The sequence below is a fragment of the Calypte anna genome, chromosome 11 (genome assembly GCF_003957555.1).
Source record: "Calypte anna isolate BGI_N300 chromosome 11, bCalAnn1_v1.p, whole genome shotgun sequence".
NCBI lineage: Eukaryota > Metazoa > Chordata > Aves > Apodiformes > Trochilidae > Calypte > Calypte anna.
The window spans coordinates 20095863-20121733 of NC_044257.1; the positions used below are offsets into that span (position 1 = coordinate 20095863).

The window sequence follows — 25871 nt, forward strand, 5'->3', positions numbered from 1 at the left end:
CTATTGGTTTATATATAGATATATATATAGATATATACTGTGTTTACAGAGTCAACAAGTTAAATGCAATATTCATAAGAGCATTAACAATAAAAATACAATCTGTGTGTAGCCAAGTACAGACTTAAAATGGTAAAACAGGAAAAAGGATCTCACCAAAAGTACAAATATACAGTACAAATTGATTTATTTAAAACAGTTACAAAAAAAAGCACAACAAAATAGAGATTATCCTTATAATTATTAATGCTTTGTTAAAGATCAGGTGGGAGGAAAGGGGCAGGAACAAGATTGGAGGGGAGCACCTGACTAGTTCTAAGGCTTTAGATACAATGCGGTCGGTTACATGTTAATACAGCCATTACATAACTGGGATTATAGTCGGGGTCAGCACTTTTTATCTACAAAGACCTCCTTGCCTCAGGGCAGCCAGCCCCGCCGCTCGCAGGGCACGGGCAGAGCCTCCCCTGGCGCTAAGGTGCCGTGGCAGCAGAATACAACCAGAATGTGCAGGGGTGTGGGGTGGGATGGGGCAGTGGCAGCCTGGGGGGATGCGAGGGACAAGTCCTGTCCTCCACCAACAGATGTGGAGACTGTGGAGGGGCCTTGACCATCAGCATTTTAAGCCATACATGGAACACACCCTGGGCCAAACTCTGTACAGAATGTGCATTTGTAGCCATCTTAGCAGCTTCTGCAAATTTTCAGGCACTAGGACAGCCTGAAAGACAAAGAGCAGTTTTGAGTGACACTGGAGAAAGGCACATGTACTACTGCGGGCAGGAACTCGCATTCGGGCTGCTTAAATTGCTGTAGTTTCTCTCACAATATTTTCTGAGTAACAAGGATTGTTAGTTCTCTACCGGGAAAGTGACTTTAAGTGTGGGGTGGGATAGGGGGTGGGGACACCTAATGTGAAAAGTGCATTATATGTGGGCACCTGCTGGAAAGGGGAGGCAAAGGGGCCTCTGCAACCTGCCTTCCCTCCAGACAGAGCTTCCTCTGCATAGTCTGGTAGTGATGAGCACTTGTCACTTGGAGCAAGTCTCACGTTCCTGGAGCAACAGTGTACATGCAGCCTAGACACAGGCCTGGCCTCTGCTGGGAAGCTGACCCAAGGAATGTTTGGTGAGGGACAGATGGCTACAGACATTCGTTATTGCATCCTACACACTCCTGCCACCACTGAGGGAGGGTGAGCTGGGTAAGTCTGAGGCCAGGAAGCCTTTCTCCTCCAGGTAGGACAGACCGCAGCTCTCCTCCCCTCACAACAGCAGCAGGAAAACAGTCTGTTTCTCCGAGTAGCCTGTCACATCTCTGCCAGCAGAAAAGCCTGAATAACCATCTCATTCCACAATGTCTTCCTGGCTTTATCTCCTCCCTTCCCTGTAAACCTAAGAAATAAGAGCCTCCTCCATGGGCTCACTTGCAGACTTTCTGCCTGCAGCAGCACTGGTCTCACATGATCCCTGTCTTGGGAGAACCTCAATGCAGCCAGCACCACAGGCAGGCACTGAGCAACACAGCCCAAGCCCGTATGGACAGATTCCAGTGATAACAAGCACTGCCAATCTGGGCTAGAGGGCCACCAGTGGCCCTGTCCTGCCCACCGCCTCTGGGGCAAGTTGCAAGCAGATGCCCAGATTCTCCACCTCTCTAACCCACTCTGGGATGTGCCCCAGACTGTTTCGTCCATAGATGAACCAGTAGCTGAAACAAGCACAGCCATGGGACTGAGGGGGACTCTGGGTAGAAGCACCAAGGTCAAATTCACCCTGTCCTGTTTCACAGAGCTCAGAAACATGCTCAGAAGCGCACCTAACCCAGGCCCAGGGTGAGCACCTGCACAGCCCTTCAGCTGCCACAGGACAAGGATGCTCTGTCACAGGGCAACCCCCGTGGTCCATCAGTGTCTGCCCTGCCAGACCACTGTTCAGTGTGGCCATGACTCCATGAGGAGCATTCGTTACAGTAACATGAGATTAGGCAGGCTCCCCAGACCCTCTCCCTAAATGACAGAAACTTCTGTGTTCAAAGGTGCACACAAAGGGTTCTGCGCCCATCAGCTGCTCACATGCTCCCTCACTGTGTGCAACCAGCCCATATGCATTCACGCACCTTAGGTATGCCAGATCCTCCCTAGCCACCTGCCACAGCTCTGAATCCTCTGCATGTACCATGCAAGGGGCAGGAAAGAGAACCTGGGCTCGTCTGCCTTCTGCCTTTGTCCACAGACACCCTGGATACCCTGAGCATTAAGCACTAACCCACATGAACTGAGGTCTTTGTGTAATAGAGTCCAATAAATAGCAACTGTGAAACACACAAGGTGATGAGGCTGGGCACCTGCGCCCAGGCAGTACATTTGACTAACAAATGGTGCCATGAAAACAGCATCTGCTTCCACAGCTGCTGCATCCAAGGAGGCAGAATCTTCACATTACAGCATCACCATGACTTCATACATTTCAAATGCAGCTGATGAGATCAGAAGCAGTGCATCATTTGGGGGGGGAAGCTGCATGTGATACGGGCAGCATCCTCATTCTGGAGAAACCCTCTGAGGCACAAACACTGAAGCATGAGCAGCACATCTCACCTAAGGCTGGAAAAGAAACTGTCCTAGTGCAGGCATTTCAAAGGCAACAGAAACAGTCAGCATTATGCTAGGTAGGAGAACAGGGCTGACGGCCTGGGATGCTCTGTAGACTCTCTAACTTGCCCAGTGCCCAGGCAGAGCACCCCTCCATCTCACAGCCAGGTGGCTGCAGTGCGTGCAGAACAGCCCTGAGACACCAGCACTGCCTGGGGGACAGCTCGGCCCAAGAGGCTGTGCAGGAAAGAGCAGCAGTGCCGCAGCAGGCAAGTACACAGGATGAAACTGCAGGAGAGAAGAGAGAGGGGGAGTGGTACACAGAACATCAGGAGCAGCACTGGGAATCAAGCAGGGGCCTGCATGCCAGACAGAAACCCTCCCAAAGCCTGGGCCGAGAAGGGAGATGGGCACCTCAGTACCAGGAGTGCTTCACCCCCCTTAAGTCAGTGAAGACTCTTATCCTCAATTTCATGGTGACTATTTTTAATTCTACCTAAGCAGTTGGAGCTAGTGTAGTAACACACCATCAGAGAGGGCAACTTAGTGTAATTACAGGAGCCTTCACTTGAGTGGAGTGTTATTACCATAACGAGGTATTAGTATATGTTTGTATTAAATCTCACTGTGAAGACTACTCTTGATTTTACCATATTGTTGTACAGGTGAAGTCCAAAGTAAAAAAATTAGAAAAACTAACACAACCCACCCCGAAAATGCCCTGTGATGCCGTGATATTTTTAGAGTCCCTACATTAACCACAGAATTGTATGCAGCAGAAACTTTGTACCTTGCCTGCACATGCACAACCACTCATCTCTTGTCTAGAGCTTGTTCAGGAAACTTGCCTGCAGGGAAAAATTAGCCACCCGGAAAGTTTTCGTCTGATTTAATTATGAAATAGTCTCAGTTCTCTCACATAAAAAGGATGTCTTTCCATCCTTCTCTAGAGAATGCTAAACATATTTTACTCCAACTTAAAAAAACCCACCAAAATCCAACAACAACAAAAAAACCAACCCAATCCCAGTCACACACGGCTAAGCTTCTGCAAAGGCTATAAGCCTGACAGATGTTTGCTTTTTTAAAGTTATTAACATGGGAAAGAATATTTGATTTGGTGGCAAACAAATCTATTTCATAGCAGAAAACTTGTGTCCCATCCCAACTCACATCCCATCCCAAGTGCTCAAGTTCCCTATTTGCCTATACCCAAACCCATCCTTTTGGTCCTTCCTCTTGAATTTCTGCAATTCACTCAAATCTGTACATTCTTTGCAAGAAAGAGCAGTTGGATTCAGTGGAAGAGACATTAAACAGAACCACCAGAGAAGCATCTCCATTCATCCTGCCCTCAAGAGCTCCATTGGTGAACGGTCCTTTTAAAGTGCATGTGTGAAGAAAAGGGATTCTGGGAGTAGAGCCCCCTCAGCTCCATTGGGACCCATCTCTCCCCATCATGAGAAAGGAGGAATAAAATCTTCAGCAATTTTATCTGCTATCTTAAGCCATGTCTGCCCTCCTCCTCTCCCCGCTCATCCTGAATGCCCAGACCCTGCCCTGCAGGGGATCTGTTCTGGGGGAGGTGTGAGAAAGCCCCAGTCTCAGCCTCCGGAATGCTCTCAGCACACCCCCACTGCCTGCCCCTGCTAGCCTGCTGCTGCTCCCTGAGGCACTGGAGCCCTCTGGATTCCCCAAGAGGACCTGGTCAGACACTGAACTGGATGGAACAACCCCAGTCCTGCAGGGCAGAAAGCAGCCAGGCTGGTGAACCTCTCACAAAATCTATGCAATGTCTCCATCTGACAGTGAGGCTCACCTACAGGGGATGCCCTAGCTGACAGCCCAACGGATCATTTCCCTGCATTGGAACGCCCTTCGATGGACAGTTTGACCTCCTGGGGAATGAAAGAGGGACGGAGCAGGGAGGGCCGAGACTCCTCTCCCTGCGTGCTGTATCTTTGGAAGCCTGGGGCTGCCCAGCTGTGCTGGCCACCAGCCTCAGGCTGAGAGGGCTCCACACAGGAGCTCAGGGCTGTGCCCTCCCTATCCATGTGGCTCTTCCTTTCAGCAGCTCCTTTGGGTGGCTCTGTAGACCCCTGAGCTGTCCTGTCAGATCTCTCCCTAGCAGACACCATCTGATCTGTCAGAGGGTAGTTAGCCTGAGAAGCAGAGTTGCCATTCATGCTCTGTAAACTGATGGAGATGCAGACGTCGCCCACCTGCAGCCTGTGGCAGGGCAGAGCAAAGAGCTGTGCAGTCCGCCCCGGGCTGCAGGAGGACCAGCCCTGGCCATACACAAAGAAGGGATGCTCTGGGGGCACATCAATGCTCACTTTACTTTGTTGCTCCCCAACCACAAAATGCAGTGTGACAAGCCCAGGCCACTGGCTTTCCTGAATATCCACCACGGTGCTGGAGTCAATCTTCAGGCCTCCGCTCACCTCCGCGCTGCGAACAAAGTCTTGAGTCTGCAGGTCCTCCACCCGCTTCAGCTCTCCCGTGGCCAGCTGGATGATGGCTCCTTTCATGAAGTGAGAGGGCAAGTGTGAGGAGCTGGGGGGCTGCAGCTGGGCCAGGTCCTTCTCCAGCATGCTTCCTTGAGCCTGTGCCTCTGGGCTCCGGCCCACCAGGGTTTCAGAAGTGGAAGACCTGATGGGCTCAGATCCAACGGGAACCAGGACTGGCTTGCCGTTGGCTATCACCATTCCTTTGGTTAACTGTCTTTGTCTAAGTGGCTCTTCCGGGGAGGTGACATAGGGGCTCCTGGACCGGCTCTTCTCAGGAGGAGCAGCCCTCTCGACCGCGTTCCTCAGCGCGTCCTTCGACTCCCCCTGCTGATCAGGGACATTATGGCAAAGGTTTACAGGGCTCGGGTCCTCTTTCCTCTGGGCTGCCAGCACATGATAATCCTGAGATGCCAACACCCCCACCACCCTCTGAACCTCCAGATCAGTGTCTGGGGTGCTTCTGTGAGCAGGCACAGAGACCTCTGTTCCCAACGTCTGGTAACCTGAAATGAAAGGTCCATCAACCCCACACCCCACTGCTGCAGCCCCAGGCAGACTGTCTTCAGCTTTGCTAGCAGCAGAGTCCACAGCCTCACTGGTCCTCCTCACCACATCGTGTTCCAGATGCCTCTGTCCACCATTGGCAGCAGCTACCTCTGAACTCAGCTGACTGTCCTGCTGAGGAGACTCTGGGCTTCCACCTGCTGTGGGTGTCTCATATGCTGAGTACCCTGGTGGGAGACGGGACATCTGGTAGTAAACTGGAATTCTACCTGGTGCAATGTCTAACGGCTGCGTCCCGGTGTGGTGCTGCATCTGGCCAGAGGGAGAGACTGCAGAAGCAGATTTGTTGAAGGTGTGGGTGGGAGAGGTAGTCTGGGGGGAAGGGGCAGCTTCTTCCGTAAACAGAGAGGCGTATGGCACAAAGTGGGGAACATGGGAGGCGGTGAGGTTGGTGGAAGGAGACAGGAGAGGGCTAGGCAGGAAGCCGGGAGGGACAGCGTAGGGCACGGTGTAGTGCGAGCTGATGAGCTGCAGGGAGGCTGGAGGGATCTGGGCATAGTGGATGGGTGGGTAGGGCACCCCAGGGTGCTGGAGAATTGGTGAGGCCACATTGAAGGATGGGGGCAGGGGGCTCACGTTGACTACAGGGTGCAGACCCGTGGGGGAGAACGTGGCGGGAGGCACTGCCACTTTGTAGAGCATCCCGTACTGGTCCACTGTCAGCCCCGCCACCGCTTCCGCGGCCTCACCAGGGCCATAGCGCAGGGCCGCAGCACTCGGCCCCGCCGTCCGGGCCCACTCGGGGCCCTCTCCCGAGGTCTGGGCATCCCCCGCCCGACCCGCCTCGGAGCCGGTGCTGGCGGCGGGAAGCTCCCGCTTCTTCGGCGGGAGGCACTCCTGGCTGCGCTCCTGGCCCGCTCTCATGGCGCCCCGCGGTCTCCCGGCAGCCCCGGCCGCGGCGCTGGTTCATGGGGGCACCCGCTGGGGCTGCCACACGCCGGCTCCCGGATCCCCGCCGCCGTCCGCCGCCTCACCTGCACCAGGAACAGAGGTAGCCGTAAGTCCCGGCTCCGTCGCCGAGGGCCCCGACAGTGGCGAGACCCCAGTGCCGCAGGGAGCCCCGATCCTACGGAAGAACGCGGCCGCGACTCCCGCCCCCGCGGGCCCGCCCGGTGCCCCCCGCGGCCGCGGCTCACCCGCCATCTCCCGGCTCCACCGCCGCCCCCATCCGCCCCGGCGCCGCCCGCGGCCCGACCCCTCCCCGCGCCGCGGCGCACGGCGATGACGCACCGCTCCGCGCGCCAGAAGCGCCTCACGCGGCGGGCGTGTCCACCGCCAGAACCCTCCTCCTGCCGCCGCGTGAGGCGCTTCCGCCGCGCCGGTTGCCGTGGCAACCCGCCGCGCCCGTGTCCCCTCGGGCCTGTGCGGCCTCCCCGCTCCCGTCAGGAAAACGGGCCCGGCCACAAAGCAATGCCCTGCATGCTTTCTGCATCAGACGCTCTGCTTCGTGCTTGCTGCCGCACTGGAGGCGCAGAGCTGATCTCTGCCGTCGGGAGAGCGTGACGCTGTCCCGGGGTCACCAGCAGAGCGGCGGGCTCCCTGCGGCCCCGCGGACCGGGCCCGGCCGCCCTGCAGGCGGAACCCTGTTTGCGGGCGACGGGACCCGCCCGGCTGCACCACGGGGGAGCGCTGGGGGCTTGGGGGGGAGGGGGAAGGCCCTCCCCGCGCATGACGTCATCAGTGACTGCCACGGCGGAGACGCGTCGCTCCTCTCGAGACCGGTACCGTGGATGCTTCCGCCAAGAAAAGTAGTGCGAGCGGCCTTTCTTGTCCCGCTGGTGCCGGCGCTGCGCTGCTTCCCCGCTGTCCCCATCGTGGCCTCTGCGGCCGTGCTCTCGCCCGAGGCAGGGAAGGTCTAGAAGCCGAGGGGAGCGGGCCGGCGCGCGGATCCCTCCGCCTGCGGTATCGGTGCTGCGGCCCCGCCGCCGCCATTTTGAATGCCTGGCTCTGGCCGCCGCCGCTTCCTCCGCTGCAGGGACCGGCCCGGTGAGTGGGGCTGCGGCTCCCGCCGCCCCTGCACTGGGCCGCCTCCGCTTGCCCCTCTCCTTCCCTCCCCTCCCTGCGCTGCTGACCGGGCCGGACTCCGATGCCGTGGTCCTGGCCGCCCAGCGTCCCCCGGTGCCCGCGCTGCCCCTGTCCGCCGCCGCGCTTCGTGGCCGGGCTGCGCCGTAACGCCGTTGGCTTTTCCTGCTGGCCAGGGCTGCCTGGGGTCCTCCTGCGGCCTCTGACCACGCTCGATTCTCGCCGTGGCCCTGTGCCCCTGCCCCCGCCCAGGCCCGTCCCGGACTCTGCCCCGCGCTGTGGGCCCGCCGCTCCCTCCCGGGGCTCGGAGCAGCGCCTCCGATCTGCCTCGGCTCTCTCCCGCTGCAGAGGCGGTACTTGCAGGGCCCTGGGCCCCGCTCCCCTGTTCTGAGGGTCGCGAGGTCTCGTACGGCATTCCTTGGAGAATGTCGCGTGGCCCCGTCTCTGCTCGGGGCCCGCGGCGGGCAGGGAGCAGCCTGGACATTGGCGTCCGTGCTCGCTTTGGTGCCTTGTTGCTTGGGCGGCACAGCTGCCCGGAGCCTCAGCGTCTCCTTAATGCTGTATTAAGGTTGCGTGAATTTTAATGGAAAAAAAAATCTGTGATTTATGCCCTAAAACATTTGCAGTAAACTGCAAGAATGGGTTTATGGTAGTGGTAGATGCTGTTCGAGAATCCGTCGGTAAAAACAATTTCGAGTCCCTTCTTAAAGGCTGGTTGAGTTTTCTCTCTCTGACATACTCTTAAACTCTAAGACATACTACAAGGTTTATTTTTGTAGTAAGCATTGGTTTTGAAGTTTGTAGGTAGAGTAGTTGTGTTCTATTACGGTGCTTAAAAACACTTAGTGGTGTATTTTGGTTTCTGCTGCTGGAAATGTTACAGGAACAGAACAGAATCCCTGTAGAATGCCTTTGGAATGGTGACACCTCATCTGCATGACCGGAAGGTGTGTTTGACACATGCTGGCTTACGCAAAGCAAAGTAAATGAATATTTTTCCCTGCTCAGTATTCTGAGCATCTAACATTAAAACCAGCAGAGATTATGTTAAGTTTCTCTTTCTTTTTCCTGTTCTGCTTCTGTGTGTCAGTGCTTAGCTGGGGTTTTTATGCCTGTCTGCTCTCCCCCCTTTCTCTCAACTACAAATTTGTTTTTCCTTTGTTGGCACCACCTGTTCTGCTAGCAAATTCTTTCTTTTGCCTACTCATGTACACTCAGGATTTGGCACGGGATGTAAAACTTCACTGGGTACCTGAGAACTCCATGAAGGCAAGAGATTTTAGATTTTTTTTCCGAGGAATTCAGAGTGAACCACTCAATCCTTCCATAGTGGGAGAAGGAGGGAAAGATATTTAAATTCCTGTGAGTTTAATAAGAGGAAAGTAAGGGTAATTGTTTAGCAATGGGATCCAGCTTTTCTATCTCCAGTGTGTAAGGTAACTTTCAGATTTCCTCCTTTTTGCTTAAAAACATTCTCTTCTTCCTTTTTTATTTTTTTATTTTTTTCTTCCAGTTACTGTGATTTGATTTTTTTTTTTCCCTAAAGGTGTTGTGGTGGTATGATAGGAATGGTTGGGCCCTGCACTGGCTTTGTTGCAGTGCTCTGGCAAGAGAGTGAGGGACACAGAAATGTTCTAATTCTTGATAGCTCCTTTGCTTACAGGGTTTTGCACTGGCAGTGCTGTAAACAAAGATGAGATCAGTAAGTTTGACAGGCAGTAGTGTGAAAAGGTCATGAACAGCAGCAAAGGAACTGGACTTGTCTGTCTTGGGTGTGCAGACAAACTGCATTAGTTGCTGCAGTTCTGATCTGGAAAGTCATAAAAATCTTAACTGCTTCTGCAGGTAATGGTCCTCATTCAGCCAAGCTTCTTGTGCCTCCTGAGTGTGAATATTTTGTTTTGAGTTGGCACTGTATGTAACTCCAGGAGGTGGATGGATTTCTTTCTAAGTTTTTAATAATGGGGCAAACCCTTTTGGTAGAAAGTTGTGTTAATTTGTTCAAGACAATACCCAGGGGTTTTATGAGGAGAAAGGTTTGGTCTGCCACGGTCATTGGGCAAGGGTTTTAGAGTTAATAAGTTAATAGATAATGAGGCTGTAACTAGAAAAACAGGGTTACAGTAACTTGACCATAAGTGAATTTGCTAATATCACAAGCAGTGGTGTTAGCCCTTATCTGTGGTTTGGCAGAGATGCTGTAGGTAAAATCTAAGATTAGAATTATCTCAGAGCATCCCTGAAGTTACCTGATATATTTAAAATTTGCACTAATGAGTGTGAAAATGTGGCATGTTGTCTTTCACCTGGCATTAACCAAGGTAAAGAAAGGTGTGTGGAGGAGTTTGTCACAAAGTAGTACCAAATTTTTATTTATATTTATTTTTAACTGTGAAAGAAAGTGAACAGGAAATAACCAGGTTACCTTACAGATGAAAATAGTTAGGAAACTAGAATCAGGTGAGAAATCCAAAGGCAGGGTAGGTCAGCAGTGATGAAGTACAGACAGAAGCCAGAAAATGTGGGGTTCTGATCCCATTTGTCATGCTGATCAGCTCTCACAGGTACCTCTTCTTCCAATGCTTTGTTAGCTTCTAAAAAAAAAAAAAAAAAAAAAAGGGAAATACTTTTTTCTTTGGCAGGTGTTGATGTTAACAGTAGCAATGCTTGAAGCTAACATTAATGAAGTTAAAATTAGAAAATTTTTTCAAGCTGAAGGTCTTTCAGAACAGAATGTAGCTTTCTTTGTCATTGTCCCATCTCCTCCTCTCCTCAGCTCCTGAACAGGGTGGTGGCTTGCTCTTGCATGCTCTTGTGCTACATTCCTTGGTTTATGAGTGTAACCAGAAATGGGACCTTTACTTATTCTTGGAATATTTTTTAGCTCGTGATTTAGGACATTTTTTTTCTTTACTTGGCTTCTCTCTCTCTTTTTTTTTTTTAAATCCCCATGTCATCTTTGTATAGTACAAAGTGTAACACTGATGCCTTTTAATATCATTCTGTATCTTGAAGCCCCTTGCTTCCTTTATTTCTTTTTGATTTTCTGATGTTACTTTGTAGTTCTCTGTTTAATTAAGTATCTTTTCCTTAAGAGATTATTTTACTGCTTGGAATGCTGTATGGTTGGTTGCTTTTTCTCTCAACTCTTTTGTGTTGCCTTTGCCCTTCATTGCCCTTCTGTAGGATGATGGTGTTCCTTGGCTAGGTGTTGACTGTTTTCTGTACAAATACTGATAACACTGGACTGTGTGCCCACATCTCTGATCTTGTTCAATGCTTCCTCTCTATTTGCAGTGTATATTCCTGTTTTTACTGCCAATATGAGGCTTGATTCAGCTGTACTGGGGCAAGGAGGGGAGCTCTGCTGCTGATACCACTTGGGAGTTGGGTCAGGGTTTCATGATGTAACTTCCCAAAAACTGTTTTTGCTTGAGAAATGTGATTACTGATGCATGCACTGAGGTGGAGCAACTGAAGCTGTGTATTTCAGGTGTGTTTGAAAGTGTGTGCTGCTTCAGCCTTGGGTTGCTTTCTAGGATGAACCAAGTTCAGAAGTGCAGTTTGCAAGAAAAGCTAAAACTGGGTATGTAAATAGTTCAGACAGCTTCCCCAAACAGCAAAGCCCTTCTTGTGAATAATTCCGTAAGCTTTAGTGGGGCTTGGGTATTAATGTTTACAAAATTCAAGGCTAAATAAGAATGAAATTTTATAGCAAGAGTGGTAATTGTTCTATACAAGTCATTAAGCAACATTTTCTTATTTGAAAGAGTAGTTTTAGTATTTATTTCTAGACATAAGCTAACATTTCTGAGTTGTTTCCAGATAGCAGGATCTTGACTCAGTTACACATTTAAGGTTAGTAACCCCTTTTGTCTTCACATGTCTGTTCTGATAGGGGAATATATCTTGGCTGAAGCACTTCAGAGTTTTCCATATGGGCTTTGCTAGTATTAAATGCTTCTTGTGAATATAAAAGGTTGCTGTGAACACTCGTATTTGAACATTATTGTATTCTAGGAGATACTTTTAGTGAGGCTCAGTACTTAAATATTTTTTGCATAATGGCATGTTAAATAAAATATTTGAAACCTGACAAGCTTAAATAGAAATAAGACTATAAAAGGGGAGAAAACTGATTTAGAAGCATAATTTAGATTAAACCAAGGGGTTTTTAATACAATACAATTCTTGGTTTCTTGATTAGTTATTTTTCATTTTTGGATGGTTTACTAAGAATGAGTTATGTACAGAAAGAATGTATTGTTATTCCTCAGGGGAGGAATAACAGAGGGAGGAGGCTCACTGAGCTAATGCTTTTCATGCAATCCAGAGACTAGGAAAAAAGCTGGAACTCTATTCTTAAAGGAACTTGCACACCAGCCACCCGCACCATTGGAACTAATCTGAGTTGGGTATCTGGCTCGTTCATAAACTTTCATATTGGTAGAAGGTTACTCAAATGAGCAAGGCCTTCAAAACAGGAAGGGGGAAGCAGACCTGTGGAAGAATTGTGCATCCAGTTCTGCCAGATGTTGTAAATATTACCCAGCAGTCTCTCCTCAGGTGTTTGGGGATCATACCTGATTTCTAGAGTTTGTAGTTATCAAAGAAATGTCAGGGTCAAGAAACATCAAATGTCAACTGCTTCTGTAAACAATGAGGAAGGGAGGTAGCTACTTTTGAAAATTGCCTTGTTGTTTTGTGAAAGTGCAAAACAAAAAACTTACGCCTGTACTTACGACAAATGCTAACTAATCCTGATGAACAAGCTCTGCTGCTTTGAAGGAAGTTCTTAGCAGCATTTAGCCAGCTGAAGTTAAACTTAAGGTCTGCTATTACTAAATGATACAGTTGTCCTCTCCCTGGTAATGATCTTGTATAATAAAACCCATTTCTGTGATACAGAGAAGTCTCTAAAAGGTAATTCTTCATGACAGTTTGTTATTTTATAGCTTAGTAACCTTGCACATAGTTCATAGTGTGAATTTCAAGATTCTCGTTTCAAGACATTATATTGTCAAAATTAGATGATCATTTAGTGTTCTAATTCTTCTGAACTCTTATTTATAATTTGCTTTTCCAAATTTTTAGTATTATTTTTGCTTCAGCTCATCATTAATCTGTTCATTGATGTGTAGCCCTGATTCCCTCGTTCCTAGAAGTCTGTAAGGTCCTATATCAAGTCCCAGTAAGATTTTGATACTGTAACTGTTTGACTGCCTGGGCAGAACTGTTCTACATTATGCTGTGTGTCTCCATGCTTTGTTTATATGATCAGAAAAATACTGAGTACTTGCCACTAAATGATCATCTAGGGCTTGCTGTAGCCCCTTTCCATTCTTTGTGCCTTTTATTGTGCTGCAGCTTCCTAAAGTGCCAGCTCTGTATCCATGGAGGATATGGGACCTAGTGCTGGTCTTGCTTTTACAGATTGTGATTATGGTCAGCAGGTCTAGTCTGCAGTCATGGATGGCTTGGCAGCCATGTGGAGCAATGTTTTTTTTCCTATTGTTCTGCATCTCTCAGAGTCGTAGGAAATCAATACACAAGTAATGCTAAAAGAATTTTCTTGGGGTGTAGGAGTGAAAGTGAAATTCTGAATGACTTCACCAAGTATTGTGATATCTGACCAGAACCCGGTTTGCTTGCTCAGATGGCTTGGCTTTAGGATTATTTGCTTTCCTGACCCCTGCAAACCGTGGATCTTTGCTTGATGACCAAGGGGTCTATGCTACTCTTAGATCTCTGGGAGAGATTCACGGGCAGGACATGAAAAATATCTTCTCAGGCATCCTTGGATCCTTTGTTCTTGGTCTTGAAGCTGTGCACACAGCTGTATTTTTTAATGAAGTGGTAGTATCTGCCCCAGCAGTGCCTGCTGGCTTGCCTTCTCTGGTTTTGCAGTTGCTTACTCAGTAGACCTTGTGTAAGTACTGTCCTGATGCTTGTCACCTGCTGTAGTTGGATATTTGAGAACTGCAGCTACAGTTTTTGTGGGCAACACAGGGCTCTTCAGGTGTCTGAATCTTGCACAGGTCTCCAGGGAGAGCAGCAGGAAGCCCTTCTGTGGGCTGCAGCAAAACTGACCACGTTTGTTTCCCCTTGCTACAGCCACAGGGGCAGTTAAGCTGTTGTGCCTCCTGAAGCCTGGGCAGTCAAGCGTTACCCATGCTGTGCATCTGAGAACTGAGGCAATGAAGTGGACAAGGAGAATGTAGTTGCTGGTGGCTGTGTGGAAGCCATGCCTGACTGTGCCTTTCAAATGTGACAGTGTCAGAGAGATCCAGTAAAACGGAAGAGCTACTGAATATTGCTGGAAGTTTTTTTGTGTTTTGCTCCTAAGCAAACTGCTTGACCTGTTTTTCTGTCCTTATTATTCTTCTCAAGGAATGAAATTTATTTTTTTCTTAATGTTCCAGTGACACCTATAGACCATGTGCCTGGGTAGGACACTGTTTTGTTGCTCAGTATAGGAATATGATACATAGCAAAGACATATGCTAGAAGACAGACTGATAAGCAGTGTCTAAAGAGAACAAATTCAGCAGAAAAAAAAAATCCACATTATTTATGTCAGTGCTTTATATGGAAATCCATGAGAAGTACTCTCAAACCGAAATGTCACAAGAAGATCTTTTGGAACAAATAGGTAAAAATAGTAATAAATTGCCAATAGAAAGTAAAGTTCACTGGAATCTCTGAAGGAACTCAAAACTGTTCAACTTGTAAATCTGATATGTCACTATCTTAATGAACACCTTCTTTACAAGAGCAGGTGGCAGTTTGTTTGATGGCAGTTTTCTTAAAGGGCTCCAGGAGAGGACCCAGGAACTGCGTGGTTCTTGTCAAGTTCTTAGGAAATGAGTAAAAGCCATCTGGATTATAAAATTGTGGATTTTTCAGAAATCTTGACAGAGCCTCTAACTAGAGGTTTTTATTGTGTTATGACACAGTTTTTCAAGGGAGATCTTATGTGGATTAATAGCTAGCTAAGGAGGAAACAAGTGGCCAGACAGTGACAGAAAATCTGTCTGCTTTTGTAACAGGCAGAGGTTATTGAGGTGCTCTGTGAAACTGCCAGTAGGTGTGTTCTTAAAACTGTCTGGAGGAGTGAATAGTGAGGTGACAGTTTCATCCTAAAGTTGTGGAAGGGTATTGTGATGCTGAGGTAATACAAAGTAAAATGGTGAAGTGGTGCAGAGAAGCTACTGTAAAGATAAACACACAGTGAAGGGCTCTAAATAAGTTGTGACTTAAGCTGGAGGTCTTGATTTTTGTAAAAAATGTCAGCTCAACAGTAACCAAGTGGGCAAAGTGAGTTTAAACATTTTTAGCTTTCTGAGTGCAAAGAAAAAATATCTTTTGTGTAAACCCATGATGCACCCCTTGCTTGAATACTTTTTGTAGGTCCACTCCTTGTTTAAAAAAAAAGGAGAGGTAGAGAGCCATAGGAAGGAATTGTGCAATGGCTTCGCACAGAAAACGATTAATATAGGACTCCAGTGCTTTGGTGCGGAGGTAGCTGAGGGGCAGATGCAATTAAAGGCTGTAAAATCATCGATGGCATAAAAGCAGTTAACAGGTGATAAATATGTTCTCCTGATCTAAGAATTTAGTTTAGTAAACCTAGCTTGGTCAGTTAGCAGGTTTAGAGAAGCAGATAATTCTTCAAGGAAGTTATAGTTAAACGGTGCAAATTATTATCACAGCTATGAATGGGAAACAGCTTTGTCAGTGTGTTCCACGCAGTGAAGTGACACTATTTGGAGTTAGTGTAGAGCACACTTTTCTTGCATACTCTCTTTGTTCCTGTGCTGCCAGACAGTAAGTGTGACAGGACTGATTGTTTTAGAAAGGATTGTTCTGTTTGGTATGTAATAGAGATGCTGTCAGCTTGATTTATTTCATTTTAAAAGGAAGTTATGTGAAATATCCATACCTTTTTTTCTCCTCATCTGCTTTTTCTACTGACTTTGACAACTCTAAGAAGGATGTGTGTTTGGCACAAGTTAGCAGGATTTTTGAAGCATGGCTTTCTGAAACACTTGTATGAAATCTTCTGCAAGTTACTGAACAGCACTGCTCTTTGTAATGGTGTTTTGTCTCAAGCTGTCATGATTTTGGGATCAAGTGTCCTTGGAGCCTGACTTTTCTGGAGCGGGGCAGATGATGTGAATGTGAGAGCATACCTTGCAGTCTGCCATTTCTGCCTCTTTCAGGTAGAGAAGTTATGTTCACCATAGCAATTCCAGTGTTTAATGTTCTGGAAAAGCAAATGTGAGGTACAATAAATTCTTCTGGTTTTCAAGTTTACTTTAAACCGTGCTACTGAAGCAGTCTGCATTTTCTTAGTTCTACTTACATAATTGTAGGGTGAGAGAGGAACAAAAATATACAAAGGTATAACAGCATTATGAAGCCTTTAGGTACACCAAAGGTTTACAGATCTCTATCTTCTCACAGAGGATGCCAGCCCCCATCAGACTGCGAGAGCTGATCCGGACTATCCGGACAGCAAGAACCCAGGCAGAAGAGCGTGAGATGATCCAAAAGGAATGTGCTGCTATCCGGTCGTCCTTCCGAGAGGAAGATAACACATACCGATGCAGAAATGTGGCAAAGCTGCTGTACATGCACATGCTGGGATACCCTGCACATTTTGGACAGGTAGGTTGGAAACCCGTGTTTGCTGTAAGCCATATGCCAATCTGCTCTGTGTGCTGGGGGCACCATACTTGGTCAGAGCACTTCTAGTAGCACTTCTGCTGTCTGCTCTTTGGGATGTTTTGAGGTCTGTCTTGTATGTTCTGAACCTACGTTTTGACTTTGTTAGTGAGATCAGCTGTTTGGAGATTTAGGTATTTTGTTAGGAAGCTTAGGGTTCTACTGGTTTTGCCAGATTGTCTGCTCCCTTCACACATTTCTGCAGAGTAATTCTTAAGCAGTAATTCTTAAACCACAGTCCAGTACATAGGTATATTTCTAGTTGGGTTCAAAACAGCACCTTGGAGTTCTGTGCCTAATGGGAAGTACCAGATGCTTCAAAGGAGGTTCTGTATCCTTTTCCTTCTAATTCTCATCAGGTAAGAGCTGATCTGTCTCCAGCAATAAAAATCAGTGTTCCTTATCCCTATTTCGTGAGGTGACTTGGAGAATGCTGATACAGGTTTTTTATCTCTTGGCTCATTTTTGACATGCTGTTGTTCACACAGGTTGTGGAAAGGGGAGACAGGAACATTCGAGTTCTTGATCTACAAGATGTTTTCCAGGTTGAGTTTTGCTTAGTCTTTGGGGCATTGTCTGTTTTTCTGGGAAGTCAGTAAGCGTCCTGTTATTAGTAATCTAACCTAGGCCTTCCATAAAGCTAAATAAAAAGTCATTCAATATCTCTTGAAGTAGCTTCATCTCTTGGGAGTCTACCCATTCATGATCAAGTTTACCAGTGCTGACACATCTCACTGAAACTGTAATCACTGGAATAGAATTCCAAGTAGTTTTAATGTAAGGGAGTGAGTGAGTCTAGTCTGATCTGTTGAATATAAAGCGAATCATTTTACTTTTGCATCATTAGATTCTTCTTATAGAATACTGAAGAGTTGCATAAGAGCAAGTTAATTTGTGTATTACCCTGTTTTTGACACAGCAAAGGTGTCCCTGGTCCAAGAGAAACTACTGTCATAAAAATTCAGGCTGAGTATCTAGGAGCTGCAAGAAGAATGAAAAGTGTACATTTAAGTTTCACCTAGATTATCAACATTTGATCTACATTAGGAACATGTTGAAGTTTTTTGGGGGTTATTTGATCTTGTTACTTATGATTTTAATCCCATATATGGAAGATGAGACCAGATATCTCATAGTTTTTGCTTTTGTCAGTAGTGGTGAATTACCTCTTCACTCTCAGTGAAGGAAGGATAAAAACGATGATTCAGTGCCTTTTGTTGCCAATGTTGCTGCATCTCAAACAGCAGCATCTATGCTGACTATTTTGTGAACAGAATACTTCATTCCAAGTCCTTAGTTCCCAAGTAGTTTATCAGCTGCACATTCAGGAAGGTTTTTGGCCCAGGGCTGGGAAGGGCTTTGAACAAGTATTCTCAAGGTGAATAAGCTGCTAAACTTTGTGTGTCCTCAGTGCTTGTAACTGGAAGGAATTTGTTCCAAGGGCTGCTGATGTAGGTGCGGTATGGTTTGTGTAAGCTCTGTGGGGCTGTTGAGGTCACTTGCTGCTCCAGCGGTGGGGCCTGGTAGCCCAGGAAGTTAGAGAGTAACAGGATAAAAACATGTTTTGATGAAAAGCAGGAGAGTGCCACAGGCTACATTAGACAGTGTCTGAAAGATGGAAGCAGACAACTACAGTTAATGGTATGGATGTAGTAGCCAGCAATAAAAGAGAATATAGAGAAGGTGTCAGAATTAGTGGGTGATTGATCTACTTCTTTCAAAGCCAGGGATCCTCAACTTATACAGAAATATGAGCATGAGCATCATACTTAGCTAGCTGCCGAGATGCACAGGATGTCAAGCCATTTCTTGAGCTTGTGCAAAGGCCACTCGTGCAAGTCTAGAAAGTGTCAGGCAGTCTGGGCAAATGGTAAAATCAATCTATTGCTGTTGTTATTTCTCCTTGGAAAAAATCCTGTTGGAAGAGTGACTTATGTCAGTAAAAATACGAGTAAGTCATAGTCTGGATATATGCCTGTATGTGGCTTTACTAATGTATGTTACAGTACTGATGTAGCAGATTTTGATTGTTCCTTTAAATGAACTGGATATAATGGTATCAAGATTTCTTCCACTAATTAGACCTAGTAAGAGCTTCAGCTGGTCATGTTTCTCAGTATTGCTGTGCATGGCGTTAGTTTGCATGTGTTTGTATACAAGTGAAACAAGAACTCACCAGCCTTTCACAGGGTTATTTTCAATAATATCTTTCAAATTCAAAAGTTCTAGAAATGTATCTTGCAGTTACTAGTTTCCTTCTGCTTTTTCTTCATCATTCATATTCTGCCTCTGACATTTAGACTGTAGCTTAGATGTCACCAATTCTGCATTGCATTTTTGCAGAGGTTTGTATAAGAAAGTATCTTGTAAACTTGGGGAAGAAAGTTGGTTCAGAGGTACATTATTCTCTTACATGACATGCTGGAAAGGTAAGAGGTTGATGTCTAGTGTTCTGTGCCTTATCTGTGGTTGATCTTGCCTGTTTGTGTGAGTTCAGTTTCCTTGTGATGACTGATCTTATTGTTAAGAGCTGTTTATTCTAGACTTTCATTTCCTTCAGTTCCTAGCAAACTGAACTTGTTTTCTTTCAAGCTTTGTCTTACCTGTTTGCCACCCTGTTGGATGCTCCTGTGTGACAATTTCTTGCATAGTGGAGCTGATGTTTTGATGCCATGCAGTCCTGAGAACTTGTCAGTGGCTGTGCCATAGCACTGACTTTCTCTGGCACTTCAACTTTAATTTTCTTGTCAGCATCATCCTGTAAATCTTTACCTTCCTGATCACAGAATATGTGTGTATCTGTTGTTCTCTTCAAGCTTTCCTATAGCTAGGGACCATGATAAACTTTTCATGACACCCTCTATTTTGCCTGTACATGCCCCCTTTACTTCCTTTTAAATGAATCTGTTGTAAGCTTTGTCTGACTCCTCCTTAAACCCATTAGGTATGCTTACTTGCTGCCCCACTCCTTTGTAAAATAGACTTGCAGGATGCGTTTGTGAGGAGTAGGTCTCTTAACCTGTTCTGAAGAGCCATTTCTGCTGCTTCTTGTCTGAAATGTAAAGATTGATGATACTTGATTAGTCATCTGTTAGAGAAAAATATTTTTGTGCATAGTAATGTCAGAATATGTCTGGTTGTTGTCTTTTTTCTGCATTAAGCGTTAAGTTCAACAACAGATTAGCAATTCTTAATCAGCTGAGTGCAAGTAGCAGCTGTGTATATTATCTTGAGCATCTCCTCTATGCTCTTGAGCCCAGTTGGCCCTTCTGTGTGGTGAAAAGAAGGCTTATAGTGGGTACAATGCATACAATTTTGTGACACTTCAGGTGTTCAAATAGAGATTATAGAGCAGCACAAACCCAAAGTTTGTTACGGTTCATAATAAACAGAAGCTGGTTTTGGCAGCTTACAGAGCACTGACCCTCTCCCTGGTAGGTGGACAGACCCATTGAAGCCTGGTTCAGAAATTTCCAGTGCATACCAAATACGACACATGATACAGATTTCTAGATATTTACTATTTTGTTTTTAATAATATATATCTTGTCTCTATAAATCTGCTTTTACTTTTGTGATCTGACATAAACCCTGGTATATCTGCAGTCATGAAAGGCCAACAGTGTCTTAATACTTCAAGGTGCAGGAAATGCTGATGACTCTCCTGCTGGCTTGCTGAGAGCTTGGGTCATGTAACCTTTCTTTGTTTTCCTCATCACCAAAATGGGAATAAAATACACTTTTACAAATGCATTCTGAGAGACCAACATGAGTAAACATAAACATTCAGACTTTTTCTCCTCTAGTTAAGAAGCAGTTTAAGCTAACTCTGTCCTTTTTTTTGTCATCTTTTCCCTTTTTTTTTTCCAGTTGGAGTGCCTCAAGCTCATTGCCTCTCAGAAATTCACAGACAAGCGCATTGGGTATTTAGGTGCCATGTTGCTGCTGGATGAGAGACAGGATGTCCATCTTCTTATGACCAATTGCATCAAGAAGTAAGGGTACCACCTCTCTCTCCATCAACACATGCTTTGAGGCTTCAGGATCTGGGAGTATACTTCTGACAGTGATATTTTGAGTACTTCAGGTTTTTTCTCTTGTGTTAGAAAACTGGTATCTTCAATTTGTTATGTGCTGTCAACTGTACAAGACTGTTTTTGTATTGTACTGTATTGGGTGATCCTGTTCAGCTTCCATAGAGAAAAGAGAATATAAAATTCCTGAAGAGGTGTATGTAGCAAACAGCACTCATGTAACTACTGTTACAGAATGGTAGTACATGTTTCTGGGTGTCATGTTAAGATAAATAAAACCAGGGAGATGAAATGACCAGAGTAAGCTGCTCAGCTAGCGCAGGAGACCTCCAGTTGATGTAAAGATCTCTCCTCCATTTCTGTAGATTCATTGACTTCCAGCTTACAGTAGGAAAGAGCCATGCAAGCAGTAATGCGGCATCAGTAAAGATCAGTAGACCTTCTCAATATGTTTGAATCTGAATGTTTTTATAACACTGTTAAGGCTTTGTAGGCTGGACAGGCCGTTATGTGCCACAAAGTCATATATGCTGCTGCAGCCATGTTGTCCTGTGTTTGTTTACTCGACTTCTGGTGAGCTCTGAAGGGTTTTCTGAATGCAAGGATCAAGGCTGTGTATCCTTTCATTTCAAGGTTGGCCTAATGGTCCTGATGGATCTTTTTTCTTGGAAACAAGGCAGCAACTTGAGATGTGCTGTCTGCCTTCCATCTTGCTGCAATTAGACAAGATATGGGAAATATTTTTTCCTTCAACTATTTCTCTTAGCAGAATGCTGTTAAATTTATGATAAATTGATGCATTTCCAATAACACTCATTTTCAAGATGGATGGGAGCAGGAGTAGAACAACTGGTTTCTTCTTGTTGATTTATCCAAATGCCTGCTTGATTGTGTGTGATGAGTCTGTTTTTATTATTTCTTTTAGAACATAAGCCTCCCAGATATTAGTTAGTAAAGTATTGGTCTTCAGCTAGACTGTGGCTTGGAAATAAACTTGACAAAACTGCAGGCCTGAGGAGACATTTTACTAAAGATCTTTCATTGAAATGTCATACCTGTGAGGCTGTTTTGATTAGAGCCAGACTGCTAGGTTAACACCTCTTTTGACTGCTTATGCTAAAATGAATTTGTGTGGTACTGATGGTAGTGAGTTTGAACTGGAAATGGGTCAGACTGAAGCTAAGCAAAACTGGTGGACAATTTCCCTCTGCCTCAGTGAATTGTTAATTGTTTTCTCCTTTGGCTTCTGAATCAGTCACTTTGTCTAGCTTATGTCTAGACATTAAGGTACTTGATTTATAGCATTGTCTCTCATTGATTTATAGCAAGTTCTAGATTTTTGTTACAAAAGAAGCAGGCACCATTGTGGAGCATGTATTTGCTGTACACACTGCTCTATATATCTGCCAAAAATTGTTAAAGGGAGGAAACAAAAACCAGTCCATTTAGTGGCATGTGCTGTCTGCTTCTTCATCTGCATGTTGCCATAGCTGCTTGATGGTACAACCAGAGTACTGTGTCCTGCTTTCTTGCACATTGTGCACGTTTGGCTATGTACCCTTTCTCTCCCACCATGCAATTCCCAGCTCCCCTCGCCTCCCAAACCAGGAACCACGTTTTGTACTATCTTCAACACTGAATTATGGAGACTGGTGACATGAGAATAGTCTGATGGAAAAGTGGTTTAGAAGTAATTTTAAAGTCTGTTGGGATTGCCATGTGGAAGCTATAATTGTCTTGTAGTTAGAGTGACATCAGTAGCTGGCCTCATAAATAGTATCTAGTGCTAGGTGGTTTCCCATCTTTTTCGACCACTTTTCACAGCTTTCTTAGGCATACGAATAGTTATGATTGCTAAACAAAGTTCCCGTGTAGATTATTTTCAAGGTGTGCTGCTATTTGGGGGGTTGTTGTTTTTATTCAGGATAGAGGATATTTATACGTAGGTTTTTATGTTTGTTTGATTTGTAAATGCAGAAACTAAAGCTCCAAAATACATTTTGTCTTTACTTTAGAAGTTTAATGGAATTCTGTGTGGTCTTCTCAGGTCCACCCCTAGATACCCACCAATAGTTTTAACCGAGTATTGTGTCTTTATGACTAGTGGAAGTAGTAGCTAGCTCTGTGGTACATGCATTCCAAGGTGCTATTGCTCCTATGTTATGCTCCCAAAGAGCAGAGATTCTGGATTAGATGACTATAATGCGTGAACACACATTTTCTTGTGTGTTCAGGTTTTCTATTGTGTGCATGCTGATTGGCTTTTTGTTGTTCTCCTTTACAGTGACCTTAATCACAGCACGCAGTATGTGCAGGGGCTGGCACTCTGCACTCTTGGCTGCATGGGCTCCTCAGAAATGTGCAGAGATCTTGCAGGAGAGGTGGAAAAGCTCCTCAAAACTTCCAACTCCTATCTTAGGAAGAAGGTACTTCAGGAACTACTTTTAAATACCTTGTTATGGTTTAAAACACAAGACTGATCAGATACTTTGCTAATATCTGGAATACCATCTCCATGGCTTGGATCACACTGGCTGAATATTTGCCAGTGTGCAAGACTTAAGTCCACACTTCCTGTCTATCTGTGGCAGAAGCGTGTGCAAACCTCTAAGTTGTTTCTGTTTCTATACTCTCTACCTTAGGGTTATATTTGGTACTGTGAACGCCTGCCTGTTCACAGACACTAACCTCAAACTTCTAGTCATCAGTTTTTGTTGTTTTTTTTAAATATATCTTCTCAGATAATTCCAGAGAAACTTTGATTATTAACAGTGCAGCCTGATGTCTGAAGATGTGAATCTATTTGATCTCTTGTGTTGATGGTGGTGGCAGTGGTATGGTAGAGAAACGTTAAGGGCTTGAAGTGGACAAACAATTATAAATTGTCTTCTTTCCATAGCAAGTGTGCTGTTGCATCTGCAGAGTGTGATCACCCTTATTCTTTTAAATTTATTTCATAGGAGAGGGTGGGAAGCAGTAAGATTTAGAAAGTGATGCATTTTCCTAGTCTAGTCCTGGATCAATGCCAAGAGGTACTTCTGTATTCTGGGAGGAGGCCCTCGGTGCACTTGATTCTCAAGTAGCTGCAAAAAAGTGTTTGTCTTCTGTACCCTAGAAGAAGTAGTGTAATTTCTTTGCAGTACACTTTTGCTTTTCATAGGACCCATCACCTGTAGGAGAAAGCTTTGTGGCCATGGAGATCATATTTAAGGGGAAGAAAAAGAGCCATAAATTTGACATGAATTTCATTATTTGCTTCCAATGCATTATCTCCTCCCTAGCAACAGGAAGACGGGCTGAAGTAGCCCTGATAAAGGCAGAGGTGCTTTGCAGTTAATAACGCTTTTGAAATGAATGAGTGTTAAAATGAACCATTGCTAGTCGGAATGTTACTTTGTAGCACAGTGCTTTTTTTTATTTTTTTTTTTGAGCTACTTTTACTGAACTCTTTCTTCTGTGATGCTGTTTAGTGTTGCATGTAGTAGCGAGATGTGAAAATGTACCATCAACTTTCCAGGCTTTCATATATCATTACATTTGTGATTCTTCCTACTCTGCTAGAGGTTCTCAAAACATATCACTGTCAATGCAGTATGTACTAACAGAGCTGTTTTCCTTGTACAGGCAGCGTTGTGTGCTGTTCATGTCATTAGAAAGGTGCCTGAACTCATGGAGATGTTCCTGCCAGCCACCAAAAACTTGCTGAATGAGAAGAACCATGGTAATACCCAAGACTGTACTTCGCAAGGCTGTGGCATTTTTTTATGGGATGGTGCATTTGCTGCCTAATCCTTTTGTTTGAAAGGAACTGTCTCTAGTTCTGAGTACTGAGACCTTCTGAAGAAGGCCCAGTTTTGGTCATATAGGGTTTGCTAGAGTACCCAGATCAAAAGAGAAAAAATCAAGAAATATGAGGAACCGAACAAGTACAAAACAATTAACACATATTGTCCTTCTGGAGTCTTATGTTGTATAGAATCAGATAGGTTTAGGCTGGAAGGGACCTTAGAGAATGTTTAGTCCAACTATGTCTATTACCATCTGACTGTATATTTAGTATGCAAGGTTCTGCAGACAGAGTCCGATTTCTCTTCTCCTTTGGTCTTTAGTTGCAGCTTTAAGACATGTGCATGTTGCTGTCTGCTTTCTCTTGGGCACAGCTGCAAGTGCAAATATTTTTGGGGATAGATATATTTGATTCAAGAAGACTGTTGTTTTAGATGATTTCCTGTTTTTTTCTTACAATCTTTGTGACATGTCCAGAGACAATGAAATTGTTAAATGTTGATTATTTTTTTCTTCCCCTGCTCCCTTCCTCCTTCACCTTTAGGTGTTCTTCACACATCCGTTGTCCTCCTCACAGAAATGTGCGAGAGAAGTCCAGATATGCTTGCACACTTTAGAAAGGTAAGTCTGAACTGATACTATTTCAGAGCTAATGAACTGATAATATTTCAGAGTTAATATTCATAGTTTATGGTAGGCTGGGTTTTTTGGGTGTTTTTACCATTGCATCCTCTTAGTTTCCATAGTGAAAGCAGTATGTGTGTCTTAATAAAATCCTTAGAACTATTCAGGTGAAGAATTTGATGTTACTGTCTGCTTTGTTATCAAAAAAGAAAAAAAAATAATTTGCTTTGGAAATTTTGTATCTAGCCCTAGTCCCCTTCAATAAGCGGGTAAGTTACAAAACATCAGTCTTCAGACTGTGCAGTGTGATACTGATCCTGAAGTTAGATTTAAAGCGTCTTCTTTGTTCCTGTAGGGTTTTTTCCATTCTTTGCAGCTAGTTGCACAGTGACATTGGAGTCAGGAATGTATTAAACATTAAAGAGGCAAAGATTAAAAACTTGAGGCTTATATTAATATGCATTAATCACAGCCACACAATTTTATAAACTCAGGTCAAAAATACCAATGAAAGTTCAAGTTCTGTGGAACTAGAGGTATCTGTGGATACCTCATCTCTGGTGCCTGCTATGTTACATCATTTCCCATTTTAACTCAAGGTTTGAGAATCAGTGTCCCTTCTCCTTTGCCTAGGAATGCTTGCCTCTCCTCTCCTGCCCCCCAGCGTATACTCCCTAACACTGTTTGTAATTTGCTGTGCTGTATTTTTGCCATATGACAGGTTACCAATAGAAGGGCATCTGAAAGTTGCATTTATTATGTCATTCTGACTTCTTGTTTAAAGAAGGGAAAGTTGAGCAAAGCTGGTAGAACAGAACTGGCTGTTTGCTCCTCAGAAAAGTCTTGAAGGTGCTTATTTATTTGCATGCACAGTTTACTGTTCTTCCTTGGCTTTCCTGTGTCATGAGGGATTTCAAACAGTGCATCCTTTTATGCATCTTTCTTTGCCTGATCACCTACATAGGAGCAGGAGTGAAAGTGGTAGTAGGGTCACCCTGTAGGTAGCCATCC

The 25871-nt window shown here is 45.2% G+C and overlaps 2 protein-coding genes across 7 annotated transcripts in view; one reads left to right on the forward strand and one right to left on the reverse strand.

The window, feature by feature from the left end:
- Positions 1–6705, reverse strand: ATXN1L (ataxin 1 like). Of its 2 annotated transcripts, XM_030457754.1 has the most exons (2): positions 4930–6697; positions 1–721 (listed from the first exon to the last, which is right to left on the reverse strand). In XM_030457754.1, exons 1-2 carry the CDS (start codon positions 6529–6531, stop codon positions 614–616), a joined length of 1710 nt encoding a protein of 569 aa, XP_030313614.1. In that variant the 5' UTR covers positions 6532–6697; the 3' UTR covers positions 1–613. The 2 variants fall into 2 exon arrangements, with proteins under 2 accessions (XP_030313614.1, XP_008489770.2); XM_008491548.2 differs by having other exon boundaries at positions 1–6705.
- A 627-nt stretch (positions 6706–7332) lies between these two features.
- AP1G1 (adaptor related protein complex 1 subunit gamma 1) overlaps positions 7333–25871 on the forward strand; it is a 39281-nt gene continuing 20742 nt past the window's right edge. For 3 of the 5 annotated variants that reach the window (XM_030458120.1, XM_030458121.1, XM_030458122.1), the window contains exons 1-7: positions 7419–7653; positions 8573–8636; positions 16156–16359; positions 20287–20411; positions 22735–22876; positions 24075–24171; positions 24781–24857. In XM_030458120.1, coding sequence (XP_030313980.1) covers positions 8607–8636; positions 16156–16359; positions 20287–20411; positions 22735–22876; positions 24075–24171; positions 24781–24857 — 675 coding nt within the window. In that variant the 5' untranslated portion in view covers positions 7419–7653; positions 8573–8606. Of the gene's footprint in view, positions 7654–8572; positions 8637–16155; positions 16360–20286; positions 20412–22734; positions 22877–24074; positions 24172–24780; positions 24858–25871 lie in introns of all 5 variants that reach the window. The other 2 variants (XM_030458123.1, XM_030458124.1) reach the window with 2 other exon arrangements.

What these genes read in the sequence shown, in the direction of transcription:
- ATXN1L (XM_008491548.2), bottom strand. Translation starts at nt 6,531, where the DNA reads ATGAGAGCGGGCCAGGAGCGCAGCCAGGAGTGCCTCCCGCCGAAGAAG.